This window comes from Bufo gargarizans, chromosome 2 (genome assembly GCF_014858855.1).
Source record: "Bufo gargarizans isolate SCDJY-AF-19 chromosome 2, ASM1485885v1, whole genome shotgun sequence".
Classification (NCBI taxonomy): domain Eukaryota; kingdom Metazoa; phylum Chordata; class Amphibia; order Anura; family Bufonidae; genus Bufo; species Bufo gargarizans.
The window spans coordinates 408,185,483-408,210,385 of record NC_058081.1 but is presented as its reverse complement, the minus strand read 5'-3'; the positions used below and the strand labels follow the sequence as shown (position 1 = coordinate 408,210,385).

Sequence of the window (24,903 nt, the reverse complement as noted above, 5' to 3'; positions counted from 1 at the left end):
GGCTTAAACAGAAGAAAATCCGCCTTCTGGAGTGGCCCAGTCAGAGTCCTGACCTCAACCCGATGGAGATGCTGTGGCATGACGTCAAGAAAGCGATTCACACCAGACATCCCAAGAATATTGCTGAACTCAAACAGTTCTGTAAAGAGGAATGGTCAAGAATTACTCCTGACCGTTGTGCACGTCTGATCTGCAACTGCAGGAAACGTTTGGTTGAAGTTATTGCTGCCAAAGGAGGTTCAACCAGTTATTAAATCCAAGGGTTCACATACTTTTTCCACCTGAACTGTGAATGTTTACATGGTGGGTTCAATAAAAACATGGTAACATTTAATTATTAGTGTGTTATTAGGTTAAGCAGACTGTGATTGTCTATTGTTGTGACTTAGATGAAGATTAGATCACATTTTATGACAAATTTGTGCAGAAATCCATATTATTCCAAAGGGTTCACATACTTTTTCTTGCAACTGTATATGGGGATAGGGGATATGGGCCAGTAGGGGGTAGTATAGGGGTTATAGGGAATCATTGGTGGGATAGGGGAGTATAGGGGTTATAGAGAATCATTGGTGGGATAGGGGATATGGGCAAGTAGGGGTAATATGGGGTTCGTTGATGGGATAGGGTAGGTACTCATCCCTCCAGGGGATCAATGGTTCATTGTTCAGGGGTTGATTCCCGCTTGCTCATTTCCAGGGGTCTTCTCTAGAGGTGGGGCGGCTCGGCTCTTCTCTCAGTGCAGGGGCCGCTGGATATTTATGTCCGGCGGCCCGCACTGCCGCCCCGCCCATGCGGTGGCGCGTGCCACCATCAGGGACGCGTGGGCTGGTGCAGTGAGATGACGTCACTGTGCCAGCCCGCGTGTCCCCGAACGAGCTCATCGGGGCCGTGCCATTTGTTAACCACTTCAGCCCCGCTAGCTGAAACCCCCTTCATGACCAGAGCACTTTTTACACTTCTGCACTACACTACTTTCACCGTTTATCGCTCGGTCATGCAACTTACCACCCAAATGAATTTTACCTCCTTTTCTTCTCACTAATAGAGCTTTCATTTGGTGGTATTTTATTGCTGCTGACATTTTTACTTTTTTTGTTATTAATCGAAATGTAACGATTTTTTTGCAAAAAAATGACATTTTTCACTTTCAGCTGTAAAATTTTGCAAAAAAAAACGACATCCCTATATACATTTTTAGCTAAATTTATAGTTCTACATGTCTTTGATAAAAAAAAAATGTTTGGGCAAAAAAAAAAAATATGGTTTGGGTAAAAGTTATAGCGTTTACAAACTATGGTACAAAAATGTGAATTTCCGCTTTTTGAAGCAGCTCTGACTTTCTGAGCACCTGTCATGTTTCCTGAGGTTCTACAATGCCCAAACAGTAGAAAAACCCCACAAATGACCCCATTTCGGAAAGTAGACACCCTAAGGTATTCGCTGATGGGCATAGTGAGTTCATAGAACTTTTTATTTTTTGTCACAAGTTAGCGGAAAATGATCTCATATTCCACTAACTTGCGACAAAAATTAAAAAAATTCTAGGAACTTGCCATGCCCCTCAGGGAATACCTTGGGGTGTCTTCTTTCCAAAATGGGGTCACTTGTGGGGTAGTTTTACAGCAAGACACGGAGGCTCCTATTGCTATCTCCTTCTTTACTGTCCACCAATAGCAGCAAAGAAAAAATTTACATCACATAACGTAACCATAGTAACATCACCCTCCCCTCACAGTCCATATAACAGACGGCTCCTCCTATCAATCCTCCTCTTTCTTTGCTGCTGCCACCAAGATAAGTACACGTTTTTTATGGCAGCTCATTTGTGTTTAATCTGATTATGCCTGTTCTTTAGATTTGGCTTATTTTAGTGCTTTTAGGGTTCTCTGCACGTTCCCAGTGCAGTTACTGTGTTGTAGCCTCGTGGGGGTTTTTTACCCTGGGCCTGTTTCATTTGCTGGGGGTGTTTATTGTTTATTGTGTTGATTCTTCTGTCTCCCCTCTTGTGCCGCTTGCGGTGTCTCCTTTTTTCCCTCTATTCCCCCCTTTCTGTTGCTTATTACCTTGTCTGACACATCGCTTTCCCGCGCTGCTGTTTTCTCTATGGCCGCGAGATCTCGCGAGATCTCGGCGGCCATCTTGGTACTCCTTTTCGGCCGCCTCCCACTTGTTCTCGCGGGATTTCAGCGGCCATTTTGGATTTTCTTCTGCGCTTCCCGCCGAGTCTCGTGAGACTTCGGCGGCCATTTTCTTTGTCATCTTCCGTCCGGCTGTGCGGTCGCATCGTCCGGAGCTCTGCTTTACCGGGTGACTAACCCGATTTACCTTCACCTCGCTGTCGGCCTATTAGGTTTGCCTTTCACTCCGCTTTTGCCCCTGCTCCCTCCCAGACCCTGAGGCTAGTTAGTTTGTTTTCCCTGACTTTATCTGCATATTGCATCCCTGCATGCCGCTCTCAGATCCTACCCCTGAGGCTGCAGCTCCTTTATCCCCTGTGAGGGAAATTCAGATTAGGGATGAGACCCAGGCAGTAGCGCTGCAGCGCTCTGTCTCTGCCGCAATTTCTGCTGCGATGGACTCAATGTCCTCTGTGCTGTCCCAGACGATAGCACAGGCACTGGCTGGCCACCCTGCTTCAGGGCCTGTGCTGCCTGCGGCCTCTTTAGCTCAGCAACCTCCGGTTATTAATCCTCCTGTGCCACAGGACCAATTGACTGGTGCGCCTCCGGCCACCCATGAACACGCGCATAGATCGCGTAAAAGAGCCTTTCCACGCCAGGCAGAACAGGCGCAGTCTTGGAAATGCGCTAGAGCGCAATTGATGACTGATTCTGACGCCGAGATTGGGTCAGATGAGGAGGCATTTGCTGTAGCTAGTGCGGGTTCAGAGGAAGAGGTTCATTCGGGGCCCAGTAACACCCCTTGTCCCACCCCTTCTACTTCTCAAGTGAAGGAGGCCTCTTCCTTAGCTATTCCTGCTTCTTCCCTTATTGACCCGTTGGGAGAACCCATGTTTGACCCTGACGCCCTCCACCATCCCAGATCGGCGGAGTGGCTTCCTGCAGATCATGTAGGAAAGTACCTGGAATATTGGGTCCGCCGCCCCCTTAGTAAGGAGGCGCGCAGTAAGATGAAGGCTGAATGCCCCAGGCCTATAGTGCCTAACAAGGTGTGTGACACGCCTGTGGTAGACCCCAAGGTCACGCAATTTCTGGCCAAGTCGGGCTGGAACCCCCGCAAAGGTCTTGACTCAGCTCTACGTAGCTGTCAGGATAAACTCCTGGATATATTTGGTCCCCTGGCCAAGTTGTTTGAATTGGCAGAGAACGCCAGATCGGATGGGTCCCAGATTGACCCGGAGGAGATGACGGGCTGGATTCAGCGTGCGATCTGCATCGCTGGGAATACCAATACCTTTCTAGCGATAGAAAGACGCAAGGCCATTCTATTTAAGATAGATCCCAAATTGGCCAACCTGGCTCTGACGGAGTCCGGCGCAGATGCCCAGGGTCATCTCTTCGGTGACTCCTTTATCAAGGACCTGAGTCGCTTTGTGGGTGCTTTTACGGCCCTAGATAAGGCCCAATCCTCCATTAGGAGAGTGTTTCAGGGACGGGTCTCCACCAGGGCCGGCAGTACTAGGGGCCGTCTGTCCGGCCGTTCCAATTTCCAAGCTCGCTATGTGGGCAGAGGCTCCTTCCATCAACGTCCCGCATTCCAGGAACAGAAGTTCCCATCCCCCTTCTTCCCGGCCAGAGGTGGACAATGGCGTGGCAGATCCTACAGAGGAAATCCATCTTCGCGACGCCCTTTCGGTAAGTCCTCCCCCGATGGGGGCTTCTTTGGATCATTGCATAGGGGGCAGACTCCTACATTTTTCCCCCGCTTGGGCGGCGATAACGTCCGACCCTTGGGTGTTGTCCACGGTGGAGGGTTTCCACGTGGAACTAGTGGGGCCTCCAGACCTCATTGCTTCCCCTCCCACCTCCCGTCTCTCCCGCCCCGACACCGCACAGGTGGATCTGGAGCTCTTTTCCCTCTACCACAAGCGAGCCATCGAGAGGGCCCCGCCGGGCTCAAGGGGGGTGGTCAGCTCCATATTCTTGGTCCAGAAGAAAGGGGGTCAGATGCGCCCAGTCATCAATCTGAGGGCTCTGAATGCGATTGTCCGATATCGCCACTTCAAGATGGAGGGCATCCATCTACTTCGGGATCTTCTCCTGCCGGGCGATTGGTTTGTGAAGCTGGACCTCAAGGACGCTTACTTGACAGTTCCCATTGCCGCTCCCTCCAGGGACTTACTGCGCTTCCTGTGGAACGGGGAGCTCTGGCGTTTCACGTGTCTCCCGTTTGGCCTGTCCTCGGCCCCGTGGTGTTTTACGAAGTTGATGCGTCCGGTGGTGGCATGGCTCCGCAGTCGCGGAGTCCGCCTCATAATATACCTGGACGACATGCTTCTCATGCATCAATCGGCTCCGACCTTACTGGTCCATCTGCGCTGGACGACGGACCTGCTCTCCCGTCTTGGGTTCCTGATCAACCACGAGAAGTCGTGTTTGATCCCGTCGCAGAGGATGGAGTTCTTGGGCTTTACGGTGGACTCCGTACTGGAATCCCTCTCTCTGCCCACGTCGAAGTTAATTTCCATTCGCAAGGAACTCAGACGTGCCCTCGCCATGCCGCAGTTGTCCCTTCGCCACTTGGCCAGGATCATCGGCCTCCTCGCCTCTTCAATCCAAGCGGTGTTTCCGGCCCCTCTTCATTACAGGGCTCTTCAGCGATTGAAGATTGCGCACCTGCGCTGGCGCTTCCTTCGCAGACACTCTGATCCTGGACCCAGAATCGCGGGAGGAGCTCGTGTGGTGGATTGACAACCTGGGGGCGTGGAACGGCAGGGCAATATTCGGTCTCCAGCCCGAGCTCACGATCGAGTCGGACGCCAGTCTTCACGGCTGGGGGGCCCACTGCAATGGGATCTCCACAGGCGGTCGGTGGTCCGTGGACGAGACTCGACTGCATATCAACGCGTTGGAGCTTCTGGCCGGTTAATTTGCCATTCGGAGTTTCACCAGCGGTATGGCTCAGGAGTGCATTCGTTTACGGATGGACAATGTCTCTGCCGTGCGATACATCAACCGATTAGGAGGAACACGCTCAGCGACTTTGGCTCGATTGGCGAAGGACTTCTGGTCGTTTTGTCTCTCCAGGGAGGTCATGGTTCAGGCGGAATATCTTCCGGGCCTCCACAACAGTCGGGCCGATTGGGGCTCTCGCTACCTGAAGGACAGCAGCGATTGGATGCTGGCGCCAGTGGCCTTCTCCGTGTTATCCGAGTGCTGGGGTCCGTTTGGGATCGACCTGTTTGCCTCGCGTCTCAATACCCTACTTCTGCGTTTTTTCAGCTGGCGTCCGGATCCGGCAGCGGAGGCTGTGGACGCGTTCCTCCAATCCTGGTCCGGGTTTCTGATGTACGCGTTCCCTCCATTCGCGATGATTCCGAGGATGCTGTTGCAAGTTTGTCGTCAGCTGGCCGAGTTGGTGGTGGTGGTCCCCTTTTGGGGGACTCAAGCTTGGTTCCCGTCTCTCCTGGGTCTCCTGATAGATGTCCCTCTTCTTCTTCCGAATCGTGCGGATCTCCTCCAGGACCCTCAGGGTTTACACCACCCTCTTCTGTCAGACGGATCCCTGCGCCTGATCGCATGCCGGATCTCAGGACGCCTGGAGAGGTCGTCGATATTTCAGAGGCGACTAGACGCCTTTTGGACAACGCGTGGGCTCCCGGCACAAGAAAATCTTATCGGGCAGCCTGGCGATCTTGGGCTGGTTGGTGCGTGGAACGGGACTTGGATCCCGTTTCGGCCCCTGTGACTCATCTTTTGGACTTTCTTGCTTCCCTTTTCGAAGCGGGTAAGGCTTATCGGACGATTAATTTGTTCAGGTCCGCGATTTCGTCTACGCATCAGGGTTTTGATGGTGTCCCTGCGGGACAGCATCCTTCCGTGTGCCGTTTGCTTCGCGGTTCCCGCATGTCTCGTCCTCCCCGGCCTCGCTTTACCACGACTTGGGACGTGTCTGTTGTCTTGTCTTTTTTGTCCAACTGGCCTGGTAACCCGGATCTCACTTTGAGGCAGTTGTCGGCCAAGTTATTGGTTCTTTTATGCCTTATTTCCTGCAAGCGGGTCTCAGATGTTCGAGCGCTTGATCACGATGCCAGGTCCTTTACTCCGGAGAGGGTCACCTTCAATATATCCAGACGTACGAAGTCCAACATTAGGTCGGTGTCTTATCCGTCTTTTCCTTCTTCGCCGGCTCTTTGCCCGGTGGCTTGTTTGAGGGAGTATGAGTCCCGGACGCGTGCTTACCGGTCGTCTTCGGTTCCTCAGCTTTTCTTGTCCATTCGGCACCCGTTTGGGTCCAGGCCTACTGTGTCCAGGCCTACTTTGGCGCGCTGGATGAAGTGGGTTATGTCGTTATCAGGAATTGATACTTCCATATTTACTGCTCATTCCGCTAGAGGCGCATCGGCTACCGCTTTGGCTGTTTCGGGGGCTCGGTTGGAGGATATCCTGCGTCTGGCGGACTGGTCTTCGGCATCGACATTCAGGGAGTATTATTTTAGGCCGCCTCCACATTTGTTTTCTGCTGTTATTGCTCAACTTTAAACTTAGCAATAGGAGCCTCCGTGTCTTACCTAGTCTATTACAGAAAGTCATGGTTTTATTAAAGACACGGAGGCGAGTATTGCCCGCCCTGGGGTTCCCTCCCTTATGATGTAGTTTCTGTGGTTTTCAGACTGATTTGCATGCTATGTCTGCTATGTCGACTTAAGATGTTTATTCTGGCAGGATCGCGTTTGACTTGCGATGTTTTATTCTGCCCATTACTTAACCTGTTTATTACTTTCAGGAGGAAGTTGATTCGCTTCAGGTTTCCGTTGCTCTGTTCCAGTTATAGCCATGTTGGCTTTCGTTGAAGAATAGTTCCAGTGATCCGAGTTGATGGTGTTCGTTGGGATGTTCCGGTGGTTCCGTGCTGGTCGTTTCCCGATTCCAGGTTCCGGTTTCGTGTTCGGTGATTCCGGTCATGGTGTCAGGCTCGTAAAGAAAGAGGAGGATTGATAGGAGGAGCCGTCTGTTATATGGACTGTGAGGGGAGGGTGATGTTACTATGGTTACGTTATGTGATGTAAATTTTTTCTTTGCTGCTATTGGTGGACAGTAAAGAAGGAGATAGCAATACTCGCCTCCGTGTCTTTAATAAAACCATGACTTTCCGTCATAGACTAGGAAAATCACCTAGTTATACTGCCCTGGCAATTTAGGGGCCCAAATGTGTGAGAAGTACTTTGCAATCAAAATGTGTAAAAAATGGCCTGCAAAATCCGATAGGTGCACTTTGGAATATGTGCCCCTTTGCCCACCTTGGCTGCAAAAAAGTGTCACACATCTGGTATCGCCGTACTCAGGAGAAGTTGGGGAATGTGTTTTGGGGTGTCATTTTACATATACCCATGCTGGGTGAGAGAAATATCTTGGCAAAAGACAACTTTTCCCATTTTTTTTATACAAAGTTGGCATTTGACCAAGATATTTCTCTCACCCAGCATGGGTATATGTAAAATGACACCCCAAAACACATTCCCAAACTTCTCCTGAGTACGGCGATACCAGATATGTGACACTTTTTTGCAGCCAAGGTGGGCAAAGGGGCGCATATTCCAAAGTGCACCTTTCGGATTTTGCAGGCCATTTTTTACACATTTTGATTGCAAAGTACTTCTCACACATTTGGGCCCCTAAATTGCCAGGGCAGTATAACTACGCCACAAGTGACCCCATTTCGGAAAGAAGACACCCCAAGGTATTCCGTGAGGGGCATGGCGAGTTCCTAGAATTTTTAATTTTTTGTCACAAGTTAGCGGAAAATGATGATTTTATTATTTTTTTTCTTACAAAGTCTCATATTCCACTAACTTGCGACAAAAAATAAAAAATTCTAGGAACTCGCCATGCCCCTCACGGAATACCTTGAGGTGTCTTCTTTCCAAAATGGGGTCACTTATGGAGTAGTTATACTGCCCTGGCAATTTAGGGGCCCATATGTGTGAGAAGAACTTTGCAATCAAAATCTGTAAAAAATGGCCTGCGAAATCCTAAGGGTGCTCTTTGGAATGTGTGCCCCTTTGCCCACCTTGGCTGCAAAGAAGTGTCACACATCTGATATCGCCGTACTCAGGAGAAGTTGGGGAATGTGTTTTGGGGTGTCATTTTGAGAGAAATATCTTGGCAAAAGACAACTTTTCCAATTTTTTTATACAAAGTTGGCATTTGACCAAGATATTTATCTCACCCAGCATGGGTATATGTAAAATGACACCCCAAAACACATTCCCCAACTTCTCCTGAGTACGGCGATACCACATGTGTGACACTTTTTTGCAGCCTAGATGCGCAAAGGTGCCCAAATTCCTTTTAGGAGGGCATTTTTAGACATTTGGATCCCAGACTTCTTCTCACGCTTTCGGGCCCCTAACATGCCAGGGCAGTATAAATACCCCACATGTGACCCCACTTTGGAAAAAAGACACCCCAAGGTATTCCGTGAGGGGCATGGCGAGTTCCTAGAATTTTATTTTTTTTTTTGGCACAAGTTAGCGGAAATTGTTTTTTTTTGTATTTTCTCACAAAGTCTCCCTTTCCGCTAACTTGGGACAACAATTTCAATCTTTCATGGACTCAATATGCCCCTCAGCAAATACCTTGGGGTGTCTTCTTTCCAAAATGGGGTCACATGTGGGGTATTTACACTGCCCTGGCATTTTAGGGCCCTAAAGCGTGAGAAGAAGTCTGGAATATAAATGTCTAAAAAATTTTTACGCATTTGGATTCCGTGAGGGGTATGGTGAGTTCATGTGAGATTTTATTTTTTGACACAAGTTAGCGGAATATGAGACTTTGTAAGAAAAAACAAAAACAAACAAAAAATTTCCGCTAACTTGGGCCAAAAAAATGTCTGAATGGAGCCTTACAGGGGGGGTGATCAATGACAGGGGGGTGATCAGGGAGTCTATATGGGGTGATAACCCCCCTGTCATTGATCACCCCCCTGTCATTGATCACCCCCCTGTAATGCTCCATTCAGACGTCCGTATGATTTTTTACGGATCCACTTATACATGGATCGGATCCGCAAAACACATGCAGACCTCTGAATGGAGCCTTACAGGGGGGGTGATCAATGACAGAGGGGTGATCACCCATATAGACTCCCTAATCACCCCCCTGTCATTGATCACCCCCCTTGTCATTGATCACCCCCCTTGTCATTGATCACCCCCCTGTAAGGCTCCATTCAGACGTCCGTATGCGTTTTGCGGATCCGATCCATGTATCAGTGGATCCGTAAAAATCATACGGACCTCTGAATGGAGCCTTACAGGGGGGTGATCAATGACAGGGGGGTGATCAATGACAGGGGGGTGATCAGGGAGTCTATATGGGGTGATCAGGGGTGATCAGTGGTTCATAAAGGGTTAATAAGTGACGGGGGGGTGTAGTGTAGTGTAGTGTTTTGTGGTACTTTACTGAGCTACCTGTGTCCTCTGGTGGTCGATCCAAACAAAAGGGACCACCAGAGGACCAGGTAGCAGGTATATTAGACGCTGTTATCAAAACAGCGTCTAATATACCTGTTAGGGGTTAAAAAAAATCAGATCTACAGCCTGCCAGCGAACGATCGCCGCTGGCAGGCTGGAGATCCACTCGCTTACCTTCCGTTCCTGTGAGCGCGCGCGCCTGTGTGCGCGCGTTCACAGGAAATCTCGTGTCTCGCAAGATGACGCGTATATGCGTCCAGGAGGAGTAAAGCAACCACCTCCCGGACGCATATGTGCGTACAGCGGTCGGGAGGTGGTTAACAAGCGGGAGAAGCCTTTGATCTCTCGCCTGTAGCACTTTGCATTCCGGGCAGCGTGATGGTAATCGCACTGTCGGAATGCGCATAATAGAAGGAGGGGAGGTTTCTCCCTTCCTTCTATCATGTATAATTATCTCCAGCAGCGCGGGAGATAATTAAAACAAAGGACTCAGACTCTATTGAATTTGAGTTCTTTGTAGTCATCTGGATGACCGGACATTAGTCCAGTCATTCTGATGCAATCAACCAGATTGCATTAGTGAGAATGCTTGGGGCACATTCACACCGATGCACCTGGTTTCAGTTCCTATGTATACATATTATAAGGGGGCACAGATATATTCTAAGGGGGCACAGATTTTCCACAGGGGCCACAATGAGCCCCTGTGGGCCACCAAGGGAAGATGTCCGCAGATGCTGGGCACATCTGCGCACATCATCCTATGGTATGGCAGTCAACACATGCATATATACCATACATGCATGCACGTGTTTGCATGCGTCTCAACCCTTCCTCAACAAGGTACATTAGACGGTCACTGAATAACAATTTTACTATAGGCCAGTGGAGTATAGGCCCCAAAAATGAGGCATTCATCTGACAGAAAAGAGCAAGTGATTATGTGGCTGGAGGAACAGTAGGCGGTCACTGAATAACAAATTTACTATAGGCCAGTGGAGTATAGGCCTCAAAAATTAGGCATTCACCTGACAGAAAAGAACAAGTAATTATGTAGCTGGAGGTATATTAGGAAGTCACTGGATATTTAGGCCAGTACAGGCCCCAAAAATTATGCATTCAGCTGACATAGAAGAACAAGTGATTATGTGGCTGGAGGTACATTAGGCGGTCAATGAATAACATTTTTACTGTAGACCAGTACAGGCCCCAAAAATTATGCATTCAGCTGACATAAAAGAACAAGTGATTATGTGGCTGGAGGTACATTAGGCAGTCATGAATAACAATTTTACAGTAGGCCAGTGCAGGCCCCAAATATTAGGCATTCATCTAACTGAAAAGAACAAGTGATTATGTGGCTGGAGGTATATTAGGCGGTCACTGGATACAGGGCCGTAGCTATAGGGGAAGCAGGGGAAGCTGCAGCTTTGGGGCCCTGACCCAGAATGGGCCTATCCAGGAGGAGGAGGACTAAAGGATTTGGTCAGGGCCCCCTTAACAGTATTACACGATTAAATTATATACAGTGAAAGTATAGACAGTGTATAAAACTGATGGTATAACTGCCGGACCTGGTCTGAGAGAGCGATCTTTACTAGCCACAGGAATGGGGGTGGCATGAAAGGAAGGGGGTCGCTAAAAAATTACTGTGGGATGAAGCCCCATTCAAAAATTTGCTGTTGGGCCCAGTCAATTCTAGCCATGCCACTGATGTAGCCCACAAAAGCAAGTTGGTTTTATTGATTACAAAACTTTAATTAAATTGTGGGCCTAGTGATCGGTTTAAGGCCTTTCAAGCAGCATCAGCATGGTGATAAAAATGAGTGGCAAGGTGACGTGTTGTGGAGATGGCAGCATGAGGAGGCCACATAGTGGCACAATGACTGAGTCTGGATAAAAGACTAAGGCCACAGATTGCCTAGAAAGATGCAGATGGAAACAATCTATGAAGCTGTATCACGGTCACCTGCAGATAAATGCAGCCATCAAATTCAAGGTGGGTTTGTAGGTTCCACCTCAGTTCACCTGCAGGTACACAACTCAAATCTTTTACTGGGTCAGCTCACATGCAGACCCTTGCATATAACTTTTTAGAGGGTCAGCTCACCCGCAGGCACTAGAATATAATGTTTTACAGGGTCAGCTCTTCCGCAGACACTAGAATATAATGTTTTACAGGGTCAGCTTACCTTCAGGCCCGCAACCCAAATCTTTTACAGAGTCAGCTCATCTGCAGGCCCGCAACTCATGCTGCCTTGCTTTGAAGTAGCAGCCGTAGCCATTTATCAGGCTCCCTCTCTGAAATCGAACAATGATTTCCCGTTACCGGTGGTCACCATATTAGGTGCATAAACGAACATCGAAAGTTGATAGGGAAGATATCCAAATGGATCACGGGGATGTGAGATTAGGCAGAAGTTTTCTAGAGTCAACAAAGCGGCAGCAGGGCCTCTCCTGTATAACGTTTCCTTAGTCGGGAGTGGGTAATTGCCGCACGCCTGCTGCCTTCCTTGCAATTTTGTGCTTTAATAACTTGACCCACCCTCTCTGGGTGGTTCACAATTATGAAAAACAAAAGCTCCCTCTCTGGCATCGAACCCTGATTCCCCGTTACCCGTGATCACCATGGTAGGCGCAGAAAAGAACATCGAAAGTTGATAGGGCAGACATCCAAATGGATCCTCGCCGTCACGGGGACGTGCAATTGCCCAGAGATTATCTAGAGTCACCAATTCGGCAGCAGGTTTTAGATGGTCAGATCAGCAGGCCCTTGCTCCAAATGTTTTTGAGGGTCATCAGCAGGCCATCAATCATAATTTTCATAAAACAATGTAAAATCAATGCAGAACAGCTTAGAGGATGTACATATATTTCCTATTAATACACCCCATAAATAGCTGTATCACACAGAACTTGCACCCCAGTAACAAGCAAAGTATGATGGAATTACTGAGCTATCATTTAGTGCAATTTGGATCCCCAATTAGTGCAGCAAGGTGTAATAGAATTGCTTATATTACCCAGGCTGTACACTCCACTATTGGACCCTCTTCTCCGTTTATAGTGTAGATAATGCCTCCTTAACCTATCCCTACACCTTGAATAATCTTTTCCTGAACTTCTGTTGAGGAACGGTTGAGACGTATGCATATATATCCATGCATGCCTGCAAACACGTGCGGGCATGTATGGTATATATGTGCATACATTAGACATAGCATCATGGGACGATGTGCGCAGATGTGCCCAGCATCTGCGCACATCTGCCCATGGTGATCCCCAGGGGCTCATGTTGGCCCCTGTGGGAAATATGTGTCCCCTGGGAGCCGTGCCCCCTGATAATGTAGGGGCTTGGGCCCCCTGATAATGTAGGGGCTTGTGATGTGCCCCTTATTATATGTGCCCCCTTATATATATGAATGTGGCCCCTTATATAATCCCCCTTAGAATGTATGATTAATGTATACATGTGTATGGATGTGCCCCAAGCATCAATACACATGTATATTCATATAATGCCCCCTTGTCATATCCCCATGCCATATATAAACCGCCCCCCCCTACATGGACCCAGATGCATCAATGTGAATGTGGCCCAAGCATTCACATTGATGTATTCTGAGTAAAGGCGCCAGGATGACCGGATAAGGTCCGGTCATTCTGGTGACCTCAAAAGGATTCAAATTCTAATGAATTTGAATCCTTTTGTTCTAATTATCTGCAGCCCTGCTGGAGATAATTAAACATAATAGAGGGAGAGGAGACACCTCCGCTCCCTCTATTATGTGCATTCCGGCATCGCAATTACCATTGCGATGTCCGGAATGCCGAGAGCTACAGGCGGGAGATCAAAGGATCTCCCGCCTGTCTGCAGCGCGTCCCCGATGTGCGGGCCGGCGCAGTGACGTCATATCAACAAGGAAGTTAGGGTCTGGGCCCTCCACATGAGGAGAGCGCGTCCTGCGCTCAGAAGTGAGGACCGGACCCCCACCTGATAGGAGCGCATCCTGCGCTTAACTGAACCGGACCCCTGCCGCCCCCACCACCTCCGGCTAAAGGACCCACGACCAGACCACCCACCTAATAGAAGGAGCGGATCCTGCGCTCAAGGAGGATCGGGAACCCCCCAGGCAGGAATAGGAGCCCCGACACCTACTCCTCTCAGAAGCGGCACCTCCAGGAAGGAAGAGGACGCAGGCAGAAAGGAGCTGAACTGCTCTCTGACACACAGGCTGTACGGAGCAATCGCCGCCCCCCTCCCTCTGGAATGCAGGCTGGCTAAGTATCACTTCCTGGTTAACCCCTGTCCTGCTGCCCTCTGCACAGAACCCCTAAGTCCCCTGGTTAAAACCTGAATTGCCCCCTTCCTGCATCCCCTGGTTAACCCCTGACCCTCCACCACACAACCCTTCTCCTACTCCACTGATTAACCCTCTGATAACCCTTGCCCCTGAACTGCCCTGCAGCAGCACTGCCAGTCCCCTGTTAAGCCCTTCCCCTACTCTGCCCTTCAAGTCTCCTGGTTAACCCTTGCTGGACCCCTGGTTAACCCTTGACATCACTGACCCCCTACCATTTAACCCCCCTGGTTAACCCCTGGTGAACCCCTGCACTGCTGCGCTGTAGAGCATGCTTCTGCTCTGCAGACAAACTGTATTGTGTTTAACCCTCTTGTAACCCCGTAGGGACAGTATAGAGCTAGGCGGGTGGGTTGTTATACTTGTATGTGTGTATTGTATAGCTAGTTTGTGGGTGGAATTTGGGAACGTGTAGTGTAGTTGAGTACTGTATATGTGTAGTGCTCTGTATTGTTACTGTATTGCGTGCTTAGTGTATTAGGTTTTAATAAATACCGTTATATTTGTACCCTTTGTGTAGCGTGTACTTGTTAGCGGTAGCGAGTTAGTAAGGCGCATGCAGCTAGTATAGTGATTAGTGTAAAGCATAGCGAAGATATTGTATTGTTATTATATAAAGGCATAAATAGGCGGGGTCTTCACTAGACGGCTCTTCCTATTTATGAATATTAATTACTGATGTTCGCATAATATTGGTGATTAATATTCCCCCTTTACAACTTCTAAATAGATTTTTCAGCACAATGAAGTCTTTTCTAGCACTGTCCCTAGCGCCTGCTGATGTCTCTTCCCTGCACTAAATACACTGGAAAATGGCAGAATCCAAGCTGGCTGAGGCTATTTATAGGGCTGTGACATCACAGGGGCTGTCTGGCTGCTGATTGGCTGCATGCATGTCACGACCCCTGGTCATGGTCGTGACTCCTTGGGAGCCGCATGCAGTTATCCGCGGTCTGGTGTTGTCGCAACCGCAGCTGGGGGCACTTAGTGGTTTGCCTCAGGTGCGGTTGCCGCGAATAACAGGCATGCGTGCGGTTGCCCTTGGCAACGTGTTTTGGTGTGCACGTCCTTCGTCTGTGTTTGTGTGCACTTCCTGGTCTGTTTGTTGTGCACGAGGTTGTATGCACTTGGACACCTCCCTTCACCTGCGGTTGTCCGCGGCAACGTCTGGTGTTGTGCATGTGGTGGCAGGGTCTCTGCCTGCTGGTTGTTCTGCAGGACACGGTGGCCACGCATGCCGTTGCCAGCGGTGACAGGTGAGTGAGTGTGTGTGCTATTCCCCTTTAAGTTGGTGTTTTCCCTTCTGTGGTGTAGGAAGGGTTAACTCCCTTCCCAGTGTGTGTGTGTGTGTTGTCACTGGGTGTGGTTGACTGGTGGGTGTGGCCTTTTGGCCTATATAGCCTGAGTCTCTTGCAGGCTTCAGTAGGTTGCTCTCAGCCATGCTGGCTGGAGCAGCCGCCTGTCTCCTCCATCTGCCTGGTGAGGACCATCCTTCTGGTCATAAAACCTTGTTAGTAAAACCTTTGTTACCTTGTCTGATGTTATGTGTATGTGGTTGCTGGTTTGTTGCACCTTATGGCTCCCTGGTTCCCCATGTGATGTATGGTGTGTGCTGTTGTCTTTTCTGTTGTTGGAGACAGACCGCACTTTTGCATGGGTTCCGGGCTGTGTGTTTGTGGCAGGTAGGTGAGGTTGTAGTTCCACATACCTGCCACTGCCATAAGTTGTATTGGATTCCCCTTATTACCAGCTTGGCCTTTCTAGGCTCCTGTTCCTCCGTGTTCTGGAGGAACAGGTAGTCTATCCAGCTCCTAGCCTAGGGACCTGCGGAGGGATAGTAGGGACCCGAGGTTCCTGCGCATGGGTCCTCCTACCTTAAAGGTCGGCCCATGCAGGTTAGGAGTTAGGGTCAGATCAGGGAGACTTTAGGAGGTGACCTGCTCCCTGATCCTGTGGTCCTGGCCTTGCAGCGACCAAACATCGACGGGTACCGCACGGCTGGGGGTTTCCCCCACCGCCAGCCGTGACAATGCATGGCATTGTGGGTGATCCCACCTTCGTTACCAATTCGGAATTCATTACCACGAAGCATGAGGAAATTCGGCTTTGGTGCAAATCACATTTTTCCTGAAATTCGGATCAAATTCCACTTCATCAACTTCGATTCACTCAAATCTAGTCGCGTGTGGTCTGACAGGAGGTGGCTGAAATGGAGCATTTTGGTTTTAAAAGAATGAATTTTTGTGCTATTAGCAGTAAAATGTCGCAAACCGAGAAAAATAGACAGATAATGAAGTTTATATTTTTAAAAAGTCATATTTTAAAAGTGGCGTGCGTTTGCATATGAGGTGAAACAAATCGCCACTTTTGATTTGTAATGTTAGTATTTTTTGGAGCAAATTACACCATTATTGAGAAATGACCCCCCATGTTTTTTTTTTTTTTTTAGTTTAACTGGGCTATTTTATGATATGCATATTAACCCCTTAACAGCCCAGGACAAGAATGCTCATCCTCAATCGCCGGCACTTAGCACTCAAGGACGAGCGCTCTCGTCCTGCAGTCGTTCCTCCCCCCGCGTGCGGTCCCCCCGATCAGCAGCAGAGATCCGGCGGTTACTGACAGCGGGATCCCTGCTGCATCCACCAGCATCGGCGATAACGCCGATGACTGTGGATTAACCCCTCGTATGCCGTGGTCAGCACTCCCTCACCTCATGCATCGGGTCTCTGCACTGCTGTGGCGGGGACATGATGGTTGCCATGGCAGCCCCAAGCCATTCCAAGGCTTGTGGCCTGTCATGTACGGAAGCCTAAGAGGCCCAGCCCCCAGGTTGGGTCTCCTAGCGAACTGTTAGCGTCTTACAGTGTAAGACACTAAGGCCCCTTTCACACGGGCGAATATTCCGCGCGGATGCGATGCGTGAGTTGAACGCATTGCACCCGCACTGAGTACCGACCCATTCATTTCTATGGGGCTGTTCACATGAGCGGTGATTTTCACGCATCACTTAGGCGTTGCGTGAAAATCGCAGCATGCTCCTCTTTGTGCGTTGTGGTGCGATAATCCACGCAACGCAGGCCCCATAGAAATGAATGGGGTTGCGTGAAAATCACAAGCATTCGCAAGCAAGTGCAGATGCAGTGCGATTTTCACGCACGGTTGCTAGGAGACGTTCGGGATGGAGACCCGATCATTATTATTTTCCCTTATAACATGGTTATAAGGGAAAATAATAGCATTCTGAATACAGAATGCATAGTCAAATTGATCTTTAACCATGGTGATGGATCATGTGATGACTGTGACGTCACCAAAGGTCCTTGTTACTGCACAAAGCTCAGATGAAGACAGAAGAGGATGCCGGGCTACGCAAGCAAGTGGAGGGTTAAATTTTTTTTTATTTTTTTTAACCCTTCCAGCGCAATTTGACTATACATTCTGTATTCAGAATGCTATTATTTTCCCTTATAACCATGTTATAAGGGAAAATAATACAATCTACAGAACATCGATCCCAAGCCCGAACTTCTGTGAAGATGTTCGGGTTTGGGAACCAAACCCGCGCAATTTTTCTCACGCGAGTGCAAAACGCATTACAATGTTTTGCACTCGCGCAGAAAAATTGCGGGTGTTCCCACAACGCACCCGCACGTTTTCCCGCAACGCCCGTGTGAAACAGTTAAATACAGCACAATACAGATATATTGTGCTGTATTGAAACAAGGATCAGACCCTGTCCCATAGTGGGACAAAAAAATAAAAAATAGGGAAAAGACATAACATATTAGGTATCGTCGCGTCTGTATCGACCAGATCTATAAACATATCACATGACCTAACCCTTCAGATGAACACCGTAAAAAATAAAAACTGTGCTAAATAAAATAAAATTTTCACCTTACATCACAAAAAGTACAACAGCAAGCAATCAAAAAGGCGTACGCCCACCAAAATAGTACCAATCTAACTGTCACCTCATCTCGCAAAAAATGAGTCCCTACCTGAGACAATTGCCCCAAAAATAAAAAACTGTGGCTCAGAATATGGAGACACTAAAACATAATTTTTTTTGTTTTAAAAAAGCTGTTATTTGGGGGGCGGAGCCTGGCCGTTGGCGTGGATGGCTGTGTGAGAGAGCTGCTCCTCCACGTTCCAGCATCTACAGCTATTTAAACCGCAGTGACCAGTGTGATAATGGTCAAGTACGGAAGAGACAGAGGGCTAGAACCCCCGGACACGCCAAGATCGCATAAGGGGCAACAGGACATGCAGAAATTCCTTAAGAAAAGAAGCTTGCACTCACCGGGAGCCAGTGCTAAAATCGCGGCGGCGCGCGAAGCCGAAGCGGAAGCTGATGACTCGGAGGCAGACAGTGAGAAATGCGGCTCAGCGACCGAGCGAGACACAACGCCTGTGTCCAAGGCATTCCTTACTAAAGTTCTCGGTCAAGCGTTGGATAAAGCCCTGAGACCGGTACTTGCAGAGCTGGCAGAGATTAAAACCGAAATCTCCCAAATCGGCTATAGAGTTGAAGCCCTGGAGCAGACAGTTCAGGGTCTGCAGGCGCACGCTTCTGGAGTGAAAGACTGCTTAAATGGACATGCTGCCGAACTCAACAGAGCATTTTTACTCCTGGAGGACCAGGAAAATCGCAGCAGGAGACGCAATATCCGAATAAAAGGTCTCCCGGAATCCTGGGCTGCGGAATCACTCCGGAAAGTAGCCGCTGAAATTTTCGCGGATTTGCTGACACCGGACTCTACAGATTCTATTATAATCGAGCGCATACACAGAGCGCTGAGACTGCAACCGAAGCCAAATGAGAGGCCAAGGGACGTAGTCTGCGGCCTATTGTCGTTTGTAGACACCGCTCGCATTATGGAGGCAGCGAGCGCAAAAGGCCGGATCATGTATGAGGGCGCAGACATTACGCTTTACCAGGACATTGCCCCATCAACACTCGCGAAGAGGCGCATACTGAAACCTCTGCTTGACGCCTTAAGGGCACAAAAGATCCCATATACCTGGATGTATCCGTTCGGTCTGTCGGTCCTAAAGAATGGGAAACGGATAACTATACAAGTGCCGGAAGACCTGGAGGGTGCGTGGGAACGCATCGGAATACAGCCCATCGACATCCCCTCGTGGCTGCCTGTTAACTGCCCGATTGCTCTACCTGCCCTACCGCCAGCGGAATCTTGGAGAAGAGTCCAGCGGGCCAATTCCAGCAAAGAGGCAAAACACCACATAGGAGAGGCAGAACCTCCAGTATGAAGATGCCTTAGCCGGAGACACGGTGAAGTATAATTAAGGCTTTGAGGGGGTAGTGCCTGAGATACCCTCTTAAGGACTGTCTTCTCTCCTGATCCGAATCAACACCCAGGGACGCTTTGAACGTACCTTAGTTACAACCTCGGCGGTTGAGACCGAGACGGTGTGTGTTGTGGGGTCTTTTACCCCCACTAATTAAGGATCAGGTATCTGGTGCTACAGCGCCATGTTCCCGTTTAAGTTGTATTGACTAAATGTTTAATGCACCCAGCAGTTCTGATGTTCAATGTGGGTTAGAGCGATATCTAAATAACAATGAGTTGGAGAATTAGTCCTCACTGCCTTCTAGTTAGTCTCCCATGAGATGCTACACATGCGACTTCTAATGTATAGCACAACTTCTGTTGATCTATTTAACATGCTTGTCTGGAACCCCGGACGCATCCCACAACCAGATTTTATCTTTCCCTGTGGCCTCACATGTGACTCTAAAATATAGATGTGACCCAATTTATCACACTTTATGTCCTATCCGTATACATATTACTGTTGAAATGTAACATGTTAAAATGTATGCCACTGTTGGTAGTGCATAATTAACAGAGAAATAGTATAATGCCTATTAAGCTGCTCTCCCATCCCCCCCACCACCACCTTGATTTCTTCCTTCCCTCTACCCCCCTCCCTTCCCACCCCACTCCCCCCACCTCATTTGTCCCCCCCCCAAAAAAAAAAAAAAAAAAACCGCTCTCTTCAAGTCCAGTCAGGAGACAGGATGTCTCACCGGAAGTTCTCCGCTCCCAGGCACGGATCCCTGGGCTTCCTGCCACGCAAGCGCAGCAAGAGACATCGTGGCAAGGTCAAGAGCTTCCCCAAGGATGATGCAAGCAAGCCTATCCATCTGACGGCCTTCCTGGGGTACAAGGCTGGCATGACCCACATCGTCAGAGAGGTGGACAGACCTGGCTCCAAGGTGAATAAGAAGGAAGTTGTGGAGGCAGTGACTGTTGTGGAGACTCCTCCTATGGTCATTGTTGGAATTGTGGGATACGTCCAGACTCCACGTGGTCTTCGCAGCTTGAAGACCATCTTTGCAGAGCACATCAGTGACGAATGCAAGAGACGCTTCTACAAGAACTGGTATAAGTCCAAGAAGAAGGCTTTCACCAAGTACTGCAAGAAGTGGCAGGATGACGAAGGCAAGAAGCAGCTGGAGAAAGACTTTGCAAGCATGAAGAAATACTCCCAAGTTATCCGAGTCATTGCTCACACACAGATGCGTCTGCTCCCCCTGCGTCAGAAGAAGTCTCATCTCATGGAGATCCAGGTGAATGGAGGCACAATTGCAGAGAAAGTGGACTGGGCTCGTGAGAAGTTGGAGCAGCAGGTGGCAGTGTCTGGAGTATTTGGTCAGGATGAAATGATTGACGTCATTGGAGTCACCAAGGGAAAGGGCTACAAAGGTGTGACTAGCCGTTGGCATACAAAGAAGCTCCCACGTAAGACTCACAGAGGTCTGAGAAAGGTTGCTTGTATTGGAGCTTGGCATCCTGCCCGTGTGGCCTTCTCTGTGGCTCGTGCTGGCCAGAAAGGTTATCATCACCGCACGGAGATCAATAAGAAGATCTACAAGATTGGTCAAGGCTACCACTCAAAAGATGGTAAACTTGTGAAGAGCAATGCTTCAACTGACTACGATCTGTCAGACAAGAGCATCAACCCATTGGGTGGCTTTGTTCATTACGGAGAAGTGAAAAATGACTTTGTCATGCTGAACGTGTTATCGGGACCAAGAAAAGAGTTCTTACCTTGCGTAAGTCCCTCCTTGTGCAGACCAGCCGTCGTGCATTGGAGAAGATTGACCTAAAGTTCATCGATACAACATCCAAATTTGGACATGGACGTTTCCAGACTGTGGAAGAAAAGAAGGCTTTCATGGGTCCACTCAAGAAAGACCGTCTGGCAAAGGAGGAAGCATAAATGTAACTGTATCTTGTCCAATCTACCACCTGGGCCACATTGCTGATTTGATGCACTTCTTAATAAATTCTATGAAAAAAAAAAAAAAAAAAACATTTCACATTGCTTCTCAGGACCTTTAAACAGTTGGATGTATAACGGTCACCAGAGAGAAAAGTTTTTGCAGCGGTAGCTGAGATGTCTGGACGATGCGACTAGGCTAAAAGTTTTTCTTTGTCTCCCCCCCCCCCTGCTGTCTACATATACAGCAGACCATCTCCTACGTGACAGCCCTTTACTTTACTGGCTTTATACCCAGTAACTGATCAGCTATACTACGTGTTTAGTGTATTCTATTTGTGTTTTTCCTCTTTCCTTTTCTATAACCTTCCCTTCTTCCTTCTGACCTCTCTCTCTCACTCCTTGCCTTCCCTACCTCTTCCTCCTCCACCTGAACAGGTTGTGAACCTCTAACTCCAGCAAGAAAGGTACAAGACCCAAACTAAGAAGAGTATGGCAGAGATTAAGGTAACCACCTTCAATGTCAAGGGCCTCAACTCACCCCAGAAAAGAGGCCAGCTGTTGTTAACCTTGAGGAAAATGGGCTCACATATAGTTTTCTTACAAGAGACACACCTATGCCAGAAAAAGCTGCCAAAACTGCCCTCTCGACCATACAACCAGTGGTTTCATAGTAACCACCCTATCTCAGCTTCAAAAGGCGTCTCTATAGCCATCCATCAGTCCATACCTTTCTCTCTCTCTCATCAACTTTCTGATGAGGAAGGGAGACTCTTACTAATAAAAGGAGAAATTGCATCCAGGAAATATACTCTAGCTAATTTTTATGCTCCAAACACAGCCACGGTACAATGGCTCCTTAAAGCTTTAGATACTCTTAAGCACTTTGCGGAAGGACAAGTGATCCTGGGGGCGGACCTTAACCTGGTGCTAAACCCAATCCTTGATTCCTCCAAGTCTAAGTCTCATATTGCACAGAAACATATCAGTAGACTACATAGAAAGCTCCATGACCTCAAACTGATAGATGTTTGGAGAAACAGCAACCCAACTGTCAAAGACTACTCATTCTTCTCTAACCCGCATGGTTCATATCAGAGACTTGATTACATCTTAACATCTTCTTCTCTCTTGCCTGTTTCCAGCGAAGCCAAAATTGGGAGCATCACAATTTCTGACCACGCACCATGTCATCTGACCCTCGCCCTGGCCTCCCTATCAAGGAGGGAATGGACATGGAGACTCAATGAATCTCTGCTGAACAACAAACTACATCGGGAACAGGTCAGATCTCACTTGGAGTTATATTTTGGTATCAATTCACCTGCACACAGCACCTATGGAATGGGAGGCACACAAGGCATACGTGAGGGATTGCTTCATCTCAATTGGTACAAAAGTTAAAAGGGAACACCAGAAGAAAGTAGACTCTCTATTAGCCCAGATAGTGTCCCTAGAGAAGGTAGACAAATTATCCACTTGCAAACAGAAGCTGGGGGAGTTAACGGACCTTAGATCCCAACTTAAAAATCTCTTAGTACAGAAAGTAAGAAAACAAATGCTAAACTTTCAGCATAAAGTATATGCACATGGGGACAAGGGGGGCAAGTTGATGACCTCTCTTCTAAAAAAGACAAAAAATGTAACTTATATCTAGGGATGAGCGAACTCGAACTGTATAGTTCGGGTTCGTACCGAATTTTGGGGTGTCCGTGACACGGACCCGAACCCGGACATTTTCGTAAAAGTCCGGGTTCGGGTTCGGTGTTCGTCGCTTTTGTGACGCTTTCTTGGCGCTTTTTGAAAGGCTGCAAAGCAGCCAATCAACAAGCGTCATGCTACTTGCCCCAAGAGGCCGTCACAGCCATGCCTACTATTGGCATGGCTGTGATTGGCCAGAGCACCATGTGACCCAGCCTCTATTTAAGCTGGAGTCACATAGCGCTGCCCGTCACTCTGCTCTGATTAGCGTAGGGAGAGGTTGCGGCTGCGACAGTAGGGCGAGATTAGGCAGATTAACTCCTCCAAAGGACTTGATAATTCGATCGATCTGCAGCTGTGCATCATTGAGCTGCTGAAATTCAATTGCTCAATGTTTTTAGGCTGGCCAGACCTTTTGTCAGTCACTTTTTGCTGGGGTGATCGGCGGCCATTTTGTGTCTTGTGGTGCGCCAGCACAAGCTGCGACCAAGTGCATTTAACCCTCAATGGTGTGGTTGTTTTTTGGCTAAAGCCTACATCAGGGTGAAGCAGTCACACCAAGTGCATTTAACCAGCAATAGTCTGTTTATTTTTTGGCCATATACTATATCAGGGGCAAGCTGCGCCTGTCACCAAGTGCATTTAACCCTCAATGGTGTGGTTGTTTTTTGGCTAAAGCCTACATCAGGGTGAAGCTGTCACACCAAGTGCATTTAACCAGCAATAGTCTGTTTATTTTTTGGTCATATACTACATCAGGGGCAAGCTGCGCCCGTCACCAAGTGCATTTAACCCTCAGTAGTGTGGTTGGTCAAGCTGTCACACCAAGTGCATTTAACCAGCAATAGTCTGTTCATTTTTTGGCCATATACTACATCAGGGGCAAGCTGCGCCCGTCACCAAGTGCATTTAACCCTCAGTAGTGTGGTTGGTCAAGCTGTCACACCAAGTGCATTTAACAAGCAATAGTCTGTTCATTTTTTGGCCATATACTACATCGGGGCAAGCTGCGCCTGTCACCAAGTGCATTTAACCCTCAGTAGTGTGGTTGGTCAAGCTGTCACACCAAGTGCATTTAACCAGCAATAGTGTGGTTATTTTTTGGCCATATCCCAGTCTAATTCTGTCAGTAAATCCATACCGGTCACCCAGCGCCTAAATACTAGGCCTCAAATTTATATCCCGCTAAATCTGTCGTTACCGCTGTACTGTTCTGGCTGGGCAAGTTATTTAGTGTCCGTCAAAGCACATTTTTTGTTCTGGGTTGAAAAACAATTCCCAATTTAGCAATTTCCTAATTTAGTGGTTTCTGCTGTATCAGAGCTATTTGAAATCTATCCCTAAAAGGGTATATAATATTCAAGATGCACATAGGGTCATTCAGAATAACTTCACACACACGCTACTGTGCATTTCCAAGTCTAATTCTGTCAGTAAATCCATACCGGTCACCCAGCGCCTAAATACTAGGCCTCAAATTTATATCCCGCTAAATCTGTCGTTACCGCTGTACTGTTCTGGCTGGGCAAGTTATTTAGTGTCCGTCAAAGCACATTTTTTGTTCTGGGTTGAAATACAATTCCCAATTTAGCAATTTCCTAATTTAGTGGTTTCTGCTGTATCAGAGCTATTTGAAATCTATCCCTAAAAGGGTATATAATATTCAAGGTGCACATAGGGTCATTTAGAATAACTTCACACACACGCTACTGTGCATTTCCAAGTCTAATTCTGTCAGTAAATCTATACCGGTCACCCAGCGCCTAAATACTAGGCCTCAAATTTATATTCAGCTGAATTTAAATACAATACATTGGGCCAAATAATATATTTGTTGTTGTGGTGAACGATAACAATGAGGAAAACATCTAGTAAGGGACGCAGACGTGGACATGGTCGTGGTGGTGTTAGTGGACCCTCTGGTGCTGGGAGAGGACGTGGCCATTCTGCCACATCCACACGTCCTAGTGTACCAACTACCTCAGGTCC

The 24,903-nt window shown here is 48.2% G+C and overlaps 1 protein-coding gene across 1 annotated transcript; it reads left to right on the top strand.

The window, feature by feature from the left end:
- Positions 1-19,983: 19,983 nt before the first annotated feature.
- LOC122926409 (60S ribosomal protein L3-like) lies at positions 19,984-21,286 on the top strand. The gene is given in 2 exon segments (XM_044277781.1): positions 19,984-21,008; positions 21,011-21,286. Coding segments are annotated over 2 exon segments (1,203 nt in total). The 5' UTR covers positions 19,984-20,008; the 3' UTR covers positions 21,214-21,286.
- The last annotated feature ends 3,617 nt before the right edge of the window (positions 21,287-24,903 follow it).